At 43.0% G+C, this 16814-nt stretch overlaps 1 protein-coding gene across 1 annotated transcript in view; it reads right to left on the bottom strand.

Annotated features, from left to right (window-relative positions):
- The window catches only part of LOC138488462 (aldehyde oxidase 1-like), a 705629-nt gene that overhangs the window by 264125 nt on the left and 424690 nt on the right, over positions 1-16814 (bottom strand). Inside the window, exons 18-19 of the mRNA XM_069615436.1 lie at positions 7294-7411; positions 6173-6295 (exon numbers count right to left, since the gene is read on the bottom strand). Of these exons, the coding sequence (XP_069471537.1) occupies positions 6173-6295; positions 7294-7411 (241 nt within the window). The remainder of the gene's footprint in view (positions 1-6172; positions 6296-7293; positions 7412-16814) is intronic.

Below are 16814 nucleotides of genomic sequence, written 5' to 3'. Positions count from 1 at the left end.
GAACTTCAATAGGTTGAATAAACAACTATCTAATCCTAAATCTAAAGATGGTAGCAATCTACGACCATCACATAATAATAACACAGTCCTAGTGGAGTCTTGTCAAAATAAAAGGGCCTATACTAATAAACCTATGGCCAATCCTTACTTCTAAATACAAATATTGTGGGAAACAATGTTATGAAAAAGAAAAGTGTTCAAGAAATAGTATGTCAGGATAGTTGAGCAGTTGTCTTCCCTTCCCCATGTTTTCAGCACGGGACAAGTCGGCACAATTGAGTTTCAAACACACTCTTGCTTCTATGACACGAGGATGCAGTTCAAACATATGTAGCAGGGCCTTCTGCACCAGAGTCTCTTTATCATTCAAAAGTCTCTTTCTGCACAGAGCCTGATGTAACAGATAAGTATCAAAGTTATTTTCTTCTCAGGATTTTCACATTCACCACATTTCTTAGATTTACTGTTCAACACAGGTCCCCCTCCGTCGGGCTCAGACCCATGCCTCATTACAAGTTTGGCGGTAGCCTTGCCGGTAAAACAGGCAGGCTGCCGCCAAACTTGCAAATTCTTCCGGCCCCAGGCAATGGGGAAATACAGGGCCATTACAACCCTGGTAGACCCTGTATTTCCCCATTGTCAGGGGCCGATAGGGCTCAATGGGAATGGGGGGGTCGGATGCACCGGCACCATTCAGAATGGTACCGGTGGATCCGACAGTCTCTGCTCGCGGGTGCCGTTTCGCCTGGCCTCACGAGCAGAACTCGTAGTTTACCGGTCCAGTAACTACGGTACTGGCAAGCTTACTGGTACCGTAGTTACCGGACCGGCAAACTTGTCATGAGGCCCAATGTTCACATTTACTATTGGTCTCCCTCGATTGGGCGCAGACCAGATAATCTCTTATCCAAACTTTCCTCTTCATATCAAAAATCGAAGACTTTCAACTTTGCAATGGATTTTGCTTAAACCGTTGCAGGACCACTTCGATTTACTACTTTTATCATTTTTCTCTTTCAACTTTCATTTCTGCCCCTTCTTGACTGGATACCTGACAGAGACCTTCGATTGAGCACACTTGCAGTGACGGACCACTCTGCTAACGGTATCGTATCTTTTTTGTTTAAAGTTCAAACATCCATCAATGATTTAACTTTCCTTGCTTCTTTCATCACACGTGTTAACAATGTTCATTCTTGCACTCGTTATACAATGTTTCCGCTTGCGACCTTGACGTCAACAGAGACGAGTCTTGCATCGGTCTCCTCAACTCACTAGCTGTGTTTATCTCTCTGGCACTGCTTTGGTCATGGAAACAAGAACGGTACCACAGCGGCTGATGCACCTCCCTGACTCAGTCAGTCACGTGGGAGGGCCCATGGCTTCTCCGACACACATTTCAGGGTTCTTCAGCCTGGTTTACTGGCCTTATGCTCTCTAATCTGATGGTCTCTGGAAAGTAGTGGTTTTCCACTGGAAATGTCAAGGGTATCTCCCTCCTTATGTTCCCTTCTTGGTTTGCCATCTTTCTACCCTCATTCAGCTGCCAACTCGAAACTGGTGTACCTTTGTGTGCTTTGCCTCACTCAGAGTGTGTTCTCGTGATCCGCCTTTTATCAGTGTGGGAAAACTTAATGGAAGTCAGGTGTGATTTGTTACCAGTAATTGCCTGACCTTGCCTGACCATAGTAGTAGGACATGTCAGACCTTGCTCGGGTGTGAGTCTGTTTTCCCCCAGAGCGAGCTGTCCTTGTGAAAGTATTTGTGTAGGGAAGGGGGGGGGTGGGTAAAGTCCCTACGTATCCTACCTGGTAGGATGGGAAAAAGGTAAAGGTGTTACAGGGCGCAGGGAGGTACCGTGTCTCGCCATCCGTCATCCCACTCTCACTCCCACTCACCGAAGACCTCTCACCCAGGTGATCATACTGCAGTCGTCCACTCCCAGGAACTGGATCCAAAAGCGATGGCCGTGTCCTGGCCACCTGGTTGACAGATCTCCAGGGACTAGTGGGTGAGACATCTTCTGGTTTCTCACATTCCCCTACTTGAGAGTTAAGCATTGTCGCTCTGTCACTTTGACCTATACTTTAAGAGAGAGGTTTGGCTTCCCTTTCTTGTCAGGTGTGTTATCCCCCATTAATGTCAGTGTTTATAGTTCCCACAACAGAGGTTGGTACAAACACTGCCTTAATAGTACTGATCCCCACTGTTTTGCTGCTTGGTCAACAGAATTATGAAGTAAATGTAAATGGACATTATCATCAGGTGTATCTTGTTCACCAAAAGATGTCACTTCACTGTCATTTTGGCATGGTAACTGTTTCTATAAAGTGACCCCTTAGGAAGACCTTAAGATATTTGTCAAGAGACACAAGGTTTGGATGTGATGCCTAGGATTTGTAAATCAAAGAAACTTAAATTAAAATGTAAGAATTGGTAGAAAAACCACAAATGCAAAGGTCTATCCTGGCAGTCGACAGAAATGCTCCAGGTATAAGGGAGGAAGGATTCCAGTATATTTTGGGCAGTGGTAAATAATGTAGACACATAATCAACACTGGTCCAACTAAATGGGATTTTCTCTGAAGCCTATAAGGATCATATTAGTGACACCCACTGTCGTCCGTATTGACCATGAAAGCTTTGAGACCACAGAAACCATGTTGTACATTGCTTTTTTATATTTCACAGTACCTTTGACCGAGTGGCTAGGCATTTACTTTGGAAAAAAACATGCTCATTGGCGGGTGGACCCTGGTCTCTAAAACCAATTGTTCTATTACATTCTAGGACCAAACTAAGGATTAGGTTTTACACAAAGGGCCTATATTTGAAAGTTGTTGACACGCAGAGGGACTTACAACATGGGTGTGTTGCTGCATTCCCTGCTTCTCATCCTTGATATATATTATCTAGTTAAGGCTCTACAGGGTATTAACCTTTCTCCTAAATTAAGTTTATTTCAGCTGCCTTATGTGTAGCCTGCGCAGATGACATAGTACTCTTCGACAACACGCCTATTGGGCTGCAGAGAAGCCCAGGGACAGTGAACATCTATGCCAAGCCTCATTCTCTGGAAGTAATACATTCAGGGTTGTGTGCTTATAAAAAAAAAGGTGACTTCCATCATATAGAAACTTCATAAGAGTGGTCTGGAACAAGTTGGCAAAACAAGTTGAGGTCACTTTTGCCATTGGGGGATAGATTTCAATAGGGGTCTTTTGACACAAAACAGTAACAAAAGGCACTTGCTAAAGCCATTACAGCTATGGAAGCCCTTAGACGCTTTGATTAGCAATACGTAATACACTTTAAAACCATTGAGGAAGCTGAAAATGTTCCTACCTGGAACTCATTATTTAGAAACTTGGTTGAAAACACCAGACACGCATTTCAAGAAATTGGAGGGTCTACTTTGAAGACCACCCTTGGGGTTGGCAAAATCTGTTCCTATTGAATATGTACGAGCAGAGTTAGCTTTGACCTCTTTGTCCACTCTGACCACGCTCAGTAGGTTTGCCTGTTTAAGATAATAAGAGTTTGCTCTGATGCTCCACCCTATTTTTCTTCTCTCAAAACTAGAGGTTAAGGTGGGGGGGGAGGGGGGTAACTAGTTAATCTTCTGATGAAAGGGCTTATATTTGTCTTTTGCTTATTGCGCACTTAACTAACTAAGCCAACCTTAGCTAATCCTACCGCAGAGTTCTGCAACACATGGCTCTCCAGATGTTTTGTATTACAACTCCTATGATCCCTCACCACGGAATATGCTGGTTAACGGTGATGGGAGATGTAGTACAAACATACTGGAGAGCCTAATGTTTCAGACTCCAGGCCTGAAGATGCTTGTTTACCTGTTGCCTGGATGGCTTCAAAGGTACTGAATGCACGTAATTGAACGTTCCCTCTCCTGAAAGTCCTAAATGTGTATTTCTGTCTCCTACTACTGACTGAGGTAAATAGTGAAGATCTTAGTGAAAGGTATCTTTAAAGGTGACAGGTTTTGTCTAAGCTTCTAAAACACCCTCTTGGCCTACATCAGTCTCTTCACAAAGTCCTTGAGTGGTTCTAGTCTGGTGTGTATGCCGAAAACTAGAAAATGACTTGCGGCCTGTGATAATTCCTGCAGAGCCCTCACAAAGACCCTACTTAAAGTCTCCTCCCAGGTGGCCATGGGAAGATAGCCGCTACCTGATCCTAACCCTTGGGGTGGTGTTAGCTGGAAGGATCACCTGGGAGGAGAAGGGCCCCAAGGGAACAGGTGAACTCCGTTGGGAGAGACGCTGTATTTGTCTCCCTCAGAGGACGAGATTTCAGTGATGCCAGAATACGTAATGACTTGCCGCCAGAGTGAGGTTTCCTTTCCCAGCGCTATCCATCTTGGTGATTGTGAAAACTGTCATGATCAATCATTTATCAGGAGTTAAGGCTCCCCTTCACTAAGTTGCCCACATGTATAGTGGGAAAACACTTGTAGTCAATTGGAGAACGCAAAATGTAGACATCAGAACATTAACATCTTAGGTTCTGAGAAAGCTTACTCTCCTTCTTTAAAACCGAACCAATCATTGACCCCTTTTTAAACTCCTTTTGAAGATGAGCATAGCATCTATCTATATCTAAACAGATGCAGGCTAGTTTGCTGTAGACCAAACTAAGGTCTTCCTAGTTATCTTTGCCAATTTCAGGATAGGGAACAGATGGCAGACGAGCCAGCAAAGCGTGCATGCATGCGTTATCTTTCCAATCCATTAAATACTTTTATAAGATCAATTGCAGTCCCATTTGTATTTGCAATATTGAAGCAGCAAAGCTATTTTTAGCAGCATCAACATACTCTTTACCACTATTTATGTGAAACAGTAAAGGAGAGTAGTAAAAGGATAACCTTTTTGTAGAATAATGCTAAGTGACTTGTTTTTTTCCAGCGTGTGTTAGGCCTGATCTTTAAAATATTTACTCCAATGAAGAGATTAACCCAACTGTGCACAATGTTTATTTCTTGTAGTTGAGATGTCTGCTGGCTGAGAAGAGGATTTCTGAGCCTATAATCATCTAACATCAAATATTACCCTACAAAGATTTTAACTCAATCAATTTAATTCTGAGGAAAGCTTTACAAAATCTAGTCACAGTTAAAAACATGTTGAGTTTAATATAAACAACATTGCTCATATCAATTGACCCAAATTTAACTCATACTATCAGCTGATCAACAATGGGAACATTGAGCCTCATTCCGAGTTGGCTGGTACACGGTAAAAGTGCCTGTAATAACGTTTACCAACACTTTTACCATACTGGCCAACTACACCTTTGCTGGTAGGGGTTAAGAATTTACCTCCAGCAAAAAGCTGTAGGTAAATCTGCCCCCTAGCAGCAAAAAACGGCTTTATTACCGGCACGTCCGGTAATTGCAGTAAAATCCCTCCATGCAGTCCTATGGGAGTCCATGGAATGGGTATGTACCACCTTTACCGGCACTTGTGATCTGCCTGTAATCCCAGTAGACCAAGTGCTGTTAATGGCAAATCCGTTTGCTGGTTTTCCGGCAGATTTACCACAGGAATACCGGCAAACTTGTAATGATGCCCATTATTACTGCAATGCTCACTTGTTTTTGGTATTACTTTTTGCATTTTTTATTTTCCCATTCAGTTACATGATTTATATAAGCTGTCTTTAGCTTAAGAACTTCAATTTCAAAAGAATAAACGGAGATATCCTTATTTATAGTATGTGCTTGATTAAGATTTGCTGTCAAAGTTGTCTGAGCAGAAAATGTAGACTGACAATGTCTTATTTGTTTTTAGAAGTTCAATAGGGGATCACCCCTATTAGAATCTACAGAGGTAATCGAAGCGGCTTATTTTGATCTTACTGCCTTTTGACTTTTGTACTTTAACTCTGTGTGCAGCTGAACAGAGGTAAGTATTTCCCACTTTAAGCCAGTCTTTGATAAAGCATGACCAAGTTTTCCCCATGTTAAGCATGCGTAGAAATAGTCTCCAATTTAAATGAAGACAGATCCACACACGTGCAGCTCAACCACTCATGGCAAAGCTTCTAATCTTTGGCTTCGCTCACCCAAGCACACCCATGAGTTCCTCGCTTTTTCAGGCGCAATGAGCTTTAAATAAACCGACTGGGCCTTGGTGGGAAAATGCGTTACCTCGATGGTAAGGATGACAGGCTGCAGATCCTGGTAGCTGATGTTCACTTTCGCTGCTGCTCGCTTAGCATGATCCTGTGTATCTGCCACCACGGCAGCAACTGCTTGACCAACAGTGATGACCTGGAAACAACAGCAAAAAGGAAACATGTCATATATTTAGATTGTTCTGTATTGCCCCGAATGTGCAGTTCCACTGTGCCAGAATAGAAAGGCCAGCAGGATCATCAAATCTGCTTGCGGCTTGCCCTAATACAGCAACTTGAGACCTTATAAGATATTCTGCTTCCAAAAACAAAAACTGTCCTATATGTACCTGCCTAGCGATCACTGACCTGAACCCTCCTGAAAATGGAAAAGGGTGCATCAAAAACGGGCATAAGAAGTTTACAAATGGTTTCACTCCTACATTACCACTCAGGCGATGTCCATGTATTTCTCAGGTACAGTGAGGGCACAGATGGAAATGTATGATCCTGCCACCCCCATCCACTCGTCCCAGAAACAATGACACATCTGAGTTTGATGTAAGCAGAGATGATATAGATTCTTATAGAATCTGCCAGCTTTTAGCACTAGGTAAATGCTGGCGGATTCCATATGCATCGGTACACAGTCCCCCGGGTACTCCTGTGCATTTGAACATCACTAGCAGTTTACGGGGTGCATCCTTAAGCCCCTGTTCACTTGCCTTTGTTTGGAGCGTGCTATGTTCACTTAACCAGTTTCCAAGGCACCTAAAAGGAGTGGGACTCCCACTGATCCCTGATCATTCTGTGCCAGCATTCCATGGACTTCAGTTGCACTACAGACAATCCACTGGTCAACGATTTCTTTTAGTGTCTAGAGAAAGTATTATGATAGCACTGCAGCTAGTGGGAGGCACCCAAGAATTTAATACAAAGGCAAATTATCTTAAACTCTAATGGTTAAACACCGGCTGTGGAACCAGGAGACCTGAGTATTGATCACAACCTCCTCACATGACACTAACGTGAGAAGCTGGGTAAACCAGAATCGACTTTTGCCTCACTTGCCTTATATGCCTAAATGTAGCCGATTTAGAGATAAGTTAACCTCTCCACCCCTGACCACATACACACAAGTAAATAGTGAAATACCTCATCAGATGCAAACAATTCGTCTCCAACTGCCAGTTGGTTTGAACCCGGGACATCTTTTGCTGTGATGACATCGACCACTCCAGGTACTTTCCGGGCCTCTGTATCATCAATTTTGCTTGAAGGGGAAGAACGTGAGGAGAATTGAAACAGATTATAGTTTCAAAATACATCTCTGCTCTCTATATGTCTTCTACAAAAATGCACTCCTTTCCTTCTTTGTACCAATATTCTCATGTGTCTTGGAAATGGGCAGAGGAGCCGCTTTTCAAATACAGCAGCCCCTTGAAATCTAGACTCTGGGGGAGATTGCAATCATTGCCTTGAACCTCATGTTGCTTTGGAATCTCACATTAAAACAATTTCTTTGTTTGCTGACAAAGAATAAGCCTTTCCACCTCAGCTTCCTCAAATGTGCTTAGCACACAACCTCATGGGCGATATTTTGAGATATACCAAATTTACCATTCATCTGGGGCACAGTGCAAAACTGTATTGTCTCTTGGTGCTCATTAGTTGGTTTTCTCATTACCCAACTCAGTGGTACTCATTTTGTCTACTTCAAAAAGATACTAGCAGTGCTGCAATGTCCCAAAGTGTATGCAGATTTTGTGGGCAGACACACCACACCAAAGAGAGCAGCTTGTGTCTGAACATTCACCCATGTACCTGTGTCTTTTCATTCACACATTCTCCCATTCTGTAAGCATGGGTTAATATAGACACAAGATGCACCCCCGGCAATGGCTTTTCTCCACAAAAAGTCTGCATATATGATGTGGCAATTTCAGTCTTTTTATGTTTAATTTCATATTACACTATTAAGTAACTAGGAAAACAGATAGCATGTAGTCCTATTAAATTATTTAAATTAATTAAAATGATAATAGTTCAATGTCACATGGGAAATGTGTCTTAACATGGTTTCAGTCACATCCAATCCAAATGAATCGGAGGTAAGCAAAGTCAGTGGATGTGAATGTGTCCCCCCTTAAACAATTTATCCTAGATTCCCTCTTAAATGTTCTATAAGAAACATACAAACATGTTTAGACTTGGTCTTTTAATGTATTTCCTCCACAACTGTAGTTCTTTTCTATTCTTTTCACTGTCACCGTTTCCATTTTTGCCAACTTTACCATTTCCAGAAGCCTTTGTGTATAACTATTTTCCTGTAGGACCTCCAATTTCTGAGAATGTGAAAATTCCTTACAGACCGTGCTTTTTTAGTTTATCCACAAGTCCATGGGCCTCATTACAAGGCTGGCGGTAACCCGCCGGTCATACTGACGGGTTTCCGCCTGACTCTTTTCCGGCGCCTGATATCTCAGTGCCACCGGTAGATTACAAGTCCCGGCGGATCGGGAAGTCAGGCGCCGGAAAATGTTGTTCCCCATTCCCGTGGAGTCACATAGGACATCATGGGAGTGGGGAGACAGAGGCACCGGAACCGTTTCTAACAGTGCTGGTGCTTCCGTGACAAGTCTGCCTACCGGGTCCATTGCCCCTGGCAGGTCAGACCTGCCGGGTGCAACGGCCCCTGCAGGCAGACTTGTAGTGTGGCGGTCCGGAAAGGGTGCTGGTACGTTGCTACCGGCATCCTTATTTCCGGACCGCCACACTTGTAATGGGGCCCATCTGCCCAATACTTTTACTGCCCTTGTACATCTTTGAGTAGAATATTTTGGCCAGACGTTTGGAGTGGAAAACCTGTTACCATATTAGACCACTGTAACAAATCCTCTTTTTGTAATGCTACTTCATGCTCTGCCTGATCCCCGACTCCTTCTTAATGCTTTGCTCTGTACCTTGGAATAGGCAGGTGTGTCGAACTACTAAAGGAGGTTCCAGGCATGTTCTGGCATAGTGCAGTAGTTTCGGCACATCACAGTTTGGGTTTCCTGTTCTTGGACGTCCAGTCTGGGCTTCCTGAATACTCCTACTCCCCTCACCACCTCATATCTTTTGCAACAGGTCGAGTTTTGCATGCTGGAACAGCTTTCTGGGCCATTCACCACCAACATCCCACCTAATCTTCTCTTTGGGGTGCCCTCGAGCATTTAATATAGCTTTAAAGCTTAGCAATATTAAAAGCGGTTATGAAGCAAGTGCTTTGACATCATATTTAAGAGGTGCAAATCACGTGCCCGGGGCGTGATTGCGTATTACCATTTAAGGAATCCGGTGATATAACATGGCTATTGGTTGCGAGGATGCAGCGATTTGCAGAGGGCAACCGCAGAGCACTCATTTGCACAAGACGCTGTATAAATCTGTTTTGGGTAAGAACAGGTTCATGTTATTCAAGGACTGTGTGATATGGAGGCTTTGTCTTTTATCACTCACAACATTCTGGTGACACGGCCTGTTTGTGTTTTGTTACACCACAGGTGGATGCCCTCCAAGTGATGAATGTTAAGCCGATGATGAGTAAGGAAGGTTAGTTGGCCGGTGAATATCGATGATGTTAGGAGGCGTCCCTGCATACATCTGTTTCAAAATAAAGAGGGAACAATATGTTGTCCTTTTGGAAAGACACATATATAGGTAATATTATTGGAGGCGTGTGGCCAAGTGTGGCAATGTATAGGGAAGAATATACCTTGACACATCACACTGTTATATTTTGCAGGCATGCATAAATCTGATGTAAGGAAGAATTGGTGAGCTAATGTCAAGCAGATGCAGGCTGCTGCTATACTATGCAAAGGAGGTTCATTATTCCCTTACCGGCGAGTTTATTAGGAATGTATAATTTTTCAATTTGCTTTGTAAACACATTGCACTGTTAGATCACTTATAGCAGTAGTTGTTTTTTCTTTCAGATTAACCGTTGTCTTGGTCCTGAGGAAGACAGATTAATTCGGAAATGTGGTTTTCATCACGTCGAAACTAGCCCCATTGAAGGTGCTTAGGGAAGTCATCTTTGGCCTGGTCTGTTGAATTTGTGACCTCAGCTAGTCGACCTTTGTGTAAATTAGTACATTGAGTTTTTTTGTCTGATGTTGTCATGATGTGTTTGGGATGGTTTAGGTTTTTGTTAAAACAAATGTACCTTTGGGAACAATGAAGTCGGGTCACATTATGTGGCACTGTTATTTGAATCAGCGGTAAGCAAAGTCAGTGGGTGTGACTGTGTCCCCCCTTAAACAATGTATCCTAGATTCATGTATATGCTTTTGTTTTGTCAGATATGCAGATGTGGTAAGCAGTGCTCAAGTATAGGGTACACGCGGGTGGACAGAGTCCTCCCCACTTTTTTTCAGAGGGCACCTTGCTGTTAAAATGTCAGGTGATGCCACATTTAATTGGTATGTTAATGAGTGCCCCCACTTTTTTTTAAAGGACTTGCCTCCTGGTAATATGTATATTCAAAAAATTAAAAAATATATGTTTGCATATTAAGATATGAGTTGCAGGGCTTTTTGAGTGAACTGCTGCAAATTAGGTGATATATGTTCATTGATGTTATTGAATTTATCTCTGTTGTTTCCTAGGGTACCCCCAGCCATTATCCCCATGCGGGGATCATTTGCTGCTTGGCTGCCACCATTTCTTGTCTACTGAGAAGCTGTAATCCATCTTCACAGGTTCCCTCATCTTCCCAACGTCGTGCTCACTGGATTCTTCACTCCTGGTTCAAAGGTAATCATCGTGGGAAGGCCGTTTGTTCTTCTTTTCTGTTATGGGGGTCATGGTTTGACATAGCATACTAAGACAGAAAGACTAGAACAAATCATCAAGAGGACCATGACCTTAACTCTGACCTTACCCAACAGTCATAAGAACAAACATAGAGAGAGAAAGGAACACTGCATCACGGGCCCCATTACAATGGGTGAGAAACAGAATGTTTCCACCAATACAAAGCAGGAAGCACAATGCCACACCACACAAAACTACAACTAAACAATAGTGCTAAGGATGTTTACCCCACGAAAATCAAAGAACCGGTCAGGACAGAAGGACAACACTGCAACACGACCCCGACCCTGAACCATTCAAAGCCTTAACCGACCAGGGTCACACTAGATCACCTGAGAACAAATATTACCCACCCAGTCCCACATCTGAAGATTAGGTTCAGACGCACACACCAATCCAAACTATACTCAATAGGATACAGGTGGATCAGCACATCACCACCAAAACAAGGCGGCCCACAAAGAACCGGCAACATTTGAACCCACAGCTTTACAACTCTAATGGAATCATAAAAACCTGAACCAGGATACAGACCCCACTAACCCAACCCTCAATCTTCTGCATACTTAAACCCACACAAAACCACACAACCATCTCTCCCCCAGCAATCCGCACGCACTTTACCACACCGCATCAACAACACATAAACTTCACCCACAGCACTTGAGGCCTTCATCCAATCCTATACTAGCACCAAAGCCCAGCACTCGGTGTATACCGAGCTGAAGCTGCCAACAGCACACCACTTCTCCCACTCTCCTTCTCCTCTCCTCCCGACTAATCCTACCCACCCTTCCTTTTTACAGATCTGCCAGAGCGCCTGGGGACCAATTCCGTTGGTGACAGTGCACTATACAAGTACCACTAACATAACATAACATAACATAACATAACATAACATAACATAACATAACATAACATAACATGGTTGGCTCATGGGTCAAGCTTCTGGGCACTGAATCCTGTAAACTTCACCTAGGAAAGAAGCCTGAGCTTTCCAGAGTTGTTTTTCCCTGGTGGAGCCATCTTTGCTAAAACCATTGTTCCTGGGGTGGGTGATTATTCAGGATACTAACCGCCAAGTGTGCCTCTGGTCCGAGGTCGAGATTCTTTGGAGGCAAGCCTAAAGCACATTTCCTATTAACTTACATTGGGGGTAGGGTCCTCCTGCTCTGCTGCAATTTCTTCTTAACAGATTTCTGGATCTCTTGATTGTGGTCTTCTACTCTGGTCCTCTCCTTAGTGTTGTTTGCCACAGAATCTGCACCTGTTGGGTAAAGAAGACTTACCGCCATACAACCGGATAGCGCATTCACTTTGTCCCATTTACTTCTATGAAATATTATACCTGATCTAGAACTCTCCTAAAAAGACTCTGGGGGTTCTGATCTGCCCCTGGATATTTGTTCTGTATCCACAACGGCTTAGGTGAACGCTACATCAAGATCTGGAATTGTATTTCTAAATGTATTTTTGAAGTTCTGCTCTTCTCTTCAGTCAAAGTGCACAGTTGTGTGCACTATAACTAATATTTGTGAACTGTGCAACGTTTCTCGTGGGAGTGAAGTGCATTGGTAAGTGTTGCTAAAATGTTGCCTAAAATCATGGTAGCCTCTGGCTGCGGTTCTGAGATGTGTTCCATCCTCCATCACTATGTTTAATTATAATGTGGGCATTTTTAGTAGTATTCATACAGCGTCCAAGCAGACCAGCATTAATGTGGAGTGCTGATGTTAGCCTTAGGGATTTTTAGATTGTTGTCCTTGTGGGTTAAAATGTATTGTTCCCTTTTCTTGCTACCCCTTCCTATATGTTTTGGGTGATGACCACCTGTTCTAGGACCTATCATATATAACGGGATGTGATGTGTCTTTAGGACACTGTGCTTAACTGTGCAGGCCCTACAGGAATTGTACCTGCTTTGTTAAGTAATGTGGCCCCTTGTTCTCCCCGCTCTGTTATTATATGTTGGGGGTCTATCTGAGATAGTGGGCCTACATAAAGGCGTTGGGGTATGGAGAGTCCTCCAAGACATTTACTGTTTCTATAATATACTATATATAATGTGTTACATAATTTGACCTGATAGAGATCTATATCTGTAGCATAATAAAAGTTTATATTTTTAGTATATCGTTGTAGTGCATTTTATAGATAGAAGTGTGTGATTTGAGTATATCTATGTGTCAGGCTGCTATAGCTGAACCTGAGATAAGCCTTGTTGCCCTGTCTGGCCACCTACCTTTAAGAGTAGTTTTGCTTCCCTTTCTTGTCAGGTGACTTTTGTCTCCACTAAACTCACTCACTGGTTGTACAGCCCTCTACAGAGAATTGTACAAAAACTTCCTTAGTAGTAGGTAACACATATGCTTATTTTATTTTAGCACAATTTCCTTTATCGCACAAACAAAGCATCAAGATTGTGTGCCCCTGGTATAGGACTTGTGTGAGTTGTTGAAGAAACTCTCCAATCTTTATATGGGGGGGGAGCCGCAGGAGAATGTGATGATCCGGCCGCTACCCGATATGCCTCCGAAAGGGAGGATGGACTAGGATTCCCTGGGCTTACCCTCCCTTCAGAGATGGCATATTTCCTTAGGGCATAAGTTTCTGTCTTTGGATATGTTAGTCCAGGACTAACTACAGATCCCAGCATACCTCAGAATGGCCAAATCCGAAACATCAAATATGGCAAATGTAAATGCTTTCTAACATGTGTCAGACTATTAAGAGTCTCGACTACAGAAAGCATTGAGTGTAAAGAGAATTCTAATCACGTCTCTTTAACACTGGGGGATATCAAAAGAAAATTAAACCGCAGCAGCCCAAATACTGCAGAGTGTAGAAATGAATTAATCCGCAAGAACACTAGGGGCACACTGTACCTTCAGACCGTGGAGCAGACACCTCAATGGTGGGTGAAGCAACAGACCCTGCTTAGCACCAGAATTGCGAACACCACAAATACTGCAACACTGCGTACACACACATTTTGCAGCTCCAAAAAGGCACCGATTACCCAGGCCCTGCCGAAAGGCTTGGAGCCAACTGTTAAAAAAACCTTCATCCAATTAAGACCCAACCAATGTCAAAAGAGAAACAATAATGATTTTATGATTCAAATGAAACATCCTAGAAGGCAACACGAATCAAGAAACATTAAACAAGCCCCTACATTGAAGGACCACTCTTGGGCCGGCTTAGAGACCCAGCAACTAGCCCATCATTATAAAAGGATCCGGGAAAGATCAGTGGGGAGTGAATTCTGGGAAATAGCAGCCATGCTTTCATCCGCTCTCTGGATACGAGGGAGACTGCCACCTGGAAGGAGAAAGATCACTTACTGGAAGTTGTGCAGCATTTGCTCTGACAAAGGTGAGCCAGAGGAGCTACCTTAAGAGTTTGTGATTTATTGAAGAAAGGACCAAGGAGAATTCAGAAGATGGATGTGTTCGGAAAAACAAGGGGCCATAACGAGGCATTCAGAACAGGTGTTGACTAGAGCTTGCAGATGGCAAAATCGTGAGTAGGGGGCCAGCCAAGAAGGCATCCGATGAATGTAGGTATGATTTCTACAACAGGGATGGACTTTAGAAGGATAGGTTTATAAACAATTTTACGGCCAAACTTAAACTCTTTTGTCGCCACTAATGGCTAGCATGGAGGCTAATAGACTTATAAAGAATTGGATTAAACTTTCTATTGGCCATCACCTTTGGACTTTGCTTGCCAGAATGGGGTGTCCATTGAGGGACACATACTTATATGAATAGGCTTAAGAATGTAATGTCAAAGCAGTGCATGCCCTGAAATGCAGAGGGCACCTGGAGAGCAAGTGCTGAGCTATCCCGTCCTTATTAAGTAGTTTGTTATTTTGGCTAGGATACTTGCTTAGTATTAATAGGTGTTTTCCCAACTTAAAAGCTTATATTGTCAGTCTTAACTATACTGTTAAACTATACTTGTGCTGTTCATTGTGCCATTTCTCAACATCCCCAGACTCCAGCAGTTAGAATATCTTCCATATGTACACTCAAGGCTCGATTCAGAGGTGCATGCAAACATAGGAAAGTGTTCTTCCATGTAGAAGGAACACTTTTCTTAAAAGCACTGTACTCTAACAAAGAAAGACTATGGTGCAGGGTCCTGAAAACCTTGCCTTTTTTGCATGTGCCTGATTTACGAGCTGACAATGGCCATGGTCTTTAGGCTGGCCAGTCTGCAGAGTGGAAGAGTGGTGATGAATAGGAAGGACAGTGAAAGGAGAGAGGGATGGGTTCTGGTGAGTTCTGCATACCCGGCAGGGCGCAAAGGGGCTATCTTTATTGAGTCATAGAAACCGCTAATGTAAATACAAAAGAGTTAGGAGGTCATTTTCGACTCCCTCAGAGTATAAATGGAGGGGATAGGCAGGCGTAACACAGTTATGCCCATCTTAACACCTCCATTCATGCTCTGGGGGATTTTCATTGTTTTTGAAGAAAAGAGCGTAATAGGAGTTAGGTTTTCGCCTCCTGTTTGCCCACCACCTTCAAAAAATATTTAGTTTCACGCCGGCATGAGATTTTTATGCTGGCGAGAAACCAATGATTTCCCATGGTAAATGCCTGCCTTTTGCACATGCAAAAAGCAGGTGGTTTCCATGGGAAATCATTGTAAATGCCACCATGCACCCATGGCAATCCGCGTTTACTCTATAGAGAAGCATAAAGAGGCTTCTGCAAACGATGGAAAATGAGCTGAGCATGGTCAAACTCCTGTGTATCGACTGCTCCAGAACCTGTAGGTCTAGGTCCAGCAGATTGTTCAGCGGTGCACGGTGGAAGGGATGATATGGTTTAGGGTCTGTGAGGGTTTAGGGAGGTGTTAGGCAAGAATTGATGTAATAACCCTGGGGGAGACTAGACAACACTTGTCCTCTTGGTATTAGGTAACCCACCTATTGGTATAGGTCTGTACTACACTAATTGGTAGTGTGACTGAGCAGCCAGACTTATCTCAAGGGGGGTATATGTGAGCTGCAGAGCTGTAACAATGAAATCCACCAATACAAGTAGCCAAATAACGCTTACAATTAAGGTTTGTAGTTAAAATAATAATTTATTTATTTAAAAGTAGTTTTTAAATAAGCATTCTTTAAAAAGGGCAATATATGTAGAAATAAAATACACTTTAAAATACTTTCTCAGAATCAACACAAAGCAAGTAGATATTCTTTAGAGATGCTTCATACACACTTCCTACACCCTGAGGGGACTTCACTAACTAGGACAATAATGGCATTTATATATCACTTGTGCACTTCGTAAATTCTGAGGTTGGTAGAAAGGAAAGGTTAAAGGCAGAGGTCGATGTGGGTGGGAGCGGTCGGGAGCGGTGCTCCTATATTTTTTATTTTTAAGTTTCACTGTTCCTATACTTTTATTTTGACAATAAAGCGTTCTGGAATGGTTTAGTTTTAATATAAAAGTATAGGAAGAAGTTGAAGCTTGCACTTCAGTGCACTGCACAGAACATTCCCATAAAGAGCAGGCGTGTTTGTTTGGGGGTTTGGATTGTGTGTCGGAGTGGGTGTGGTGATGGGGTTTGTGGGGAGCGGGGGAAGGGCAGCAGGGAACATAGTTCCACTACTTCTTTTCAACACTTCGACCACTGGTTAAAGGAAGGAAAAACGTTAAACAGGTTCTCAAAGCATGTGAGCACTTTAAATGTTCCAATGAAGTCTAGATAAAAATCTTTCCCAGCAATATTAGTTTCAAACCAATGCATCCCCTATAAGGGACAGTAAGAATCAAAGTCAAATGGAATAGAAGAGT

The sequence above is a fragment of the Ambystoma mexicanum genome, chromosome 9 (assembly GCF_040938575.1).
Source record: "Ambystoma mexicanum isolate Mex_15411 chromosome 9, UKY_AmexF1_1, whole genome shotgun sequence".
Classification (NCBI taxonomy): domain Eukaryota; kingdom Metazoa; phylum Chordata; class Amphibia; order Caudata; family Ambystomatidae; genus Ambystoma; species Ambystoma mexicanum.
This window is presented reverse-complemented; position numbering and strand designations above follow the sequence as displayed.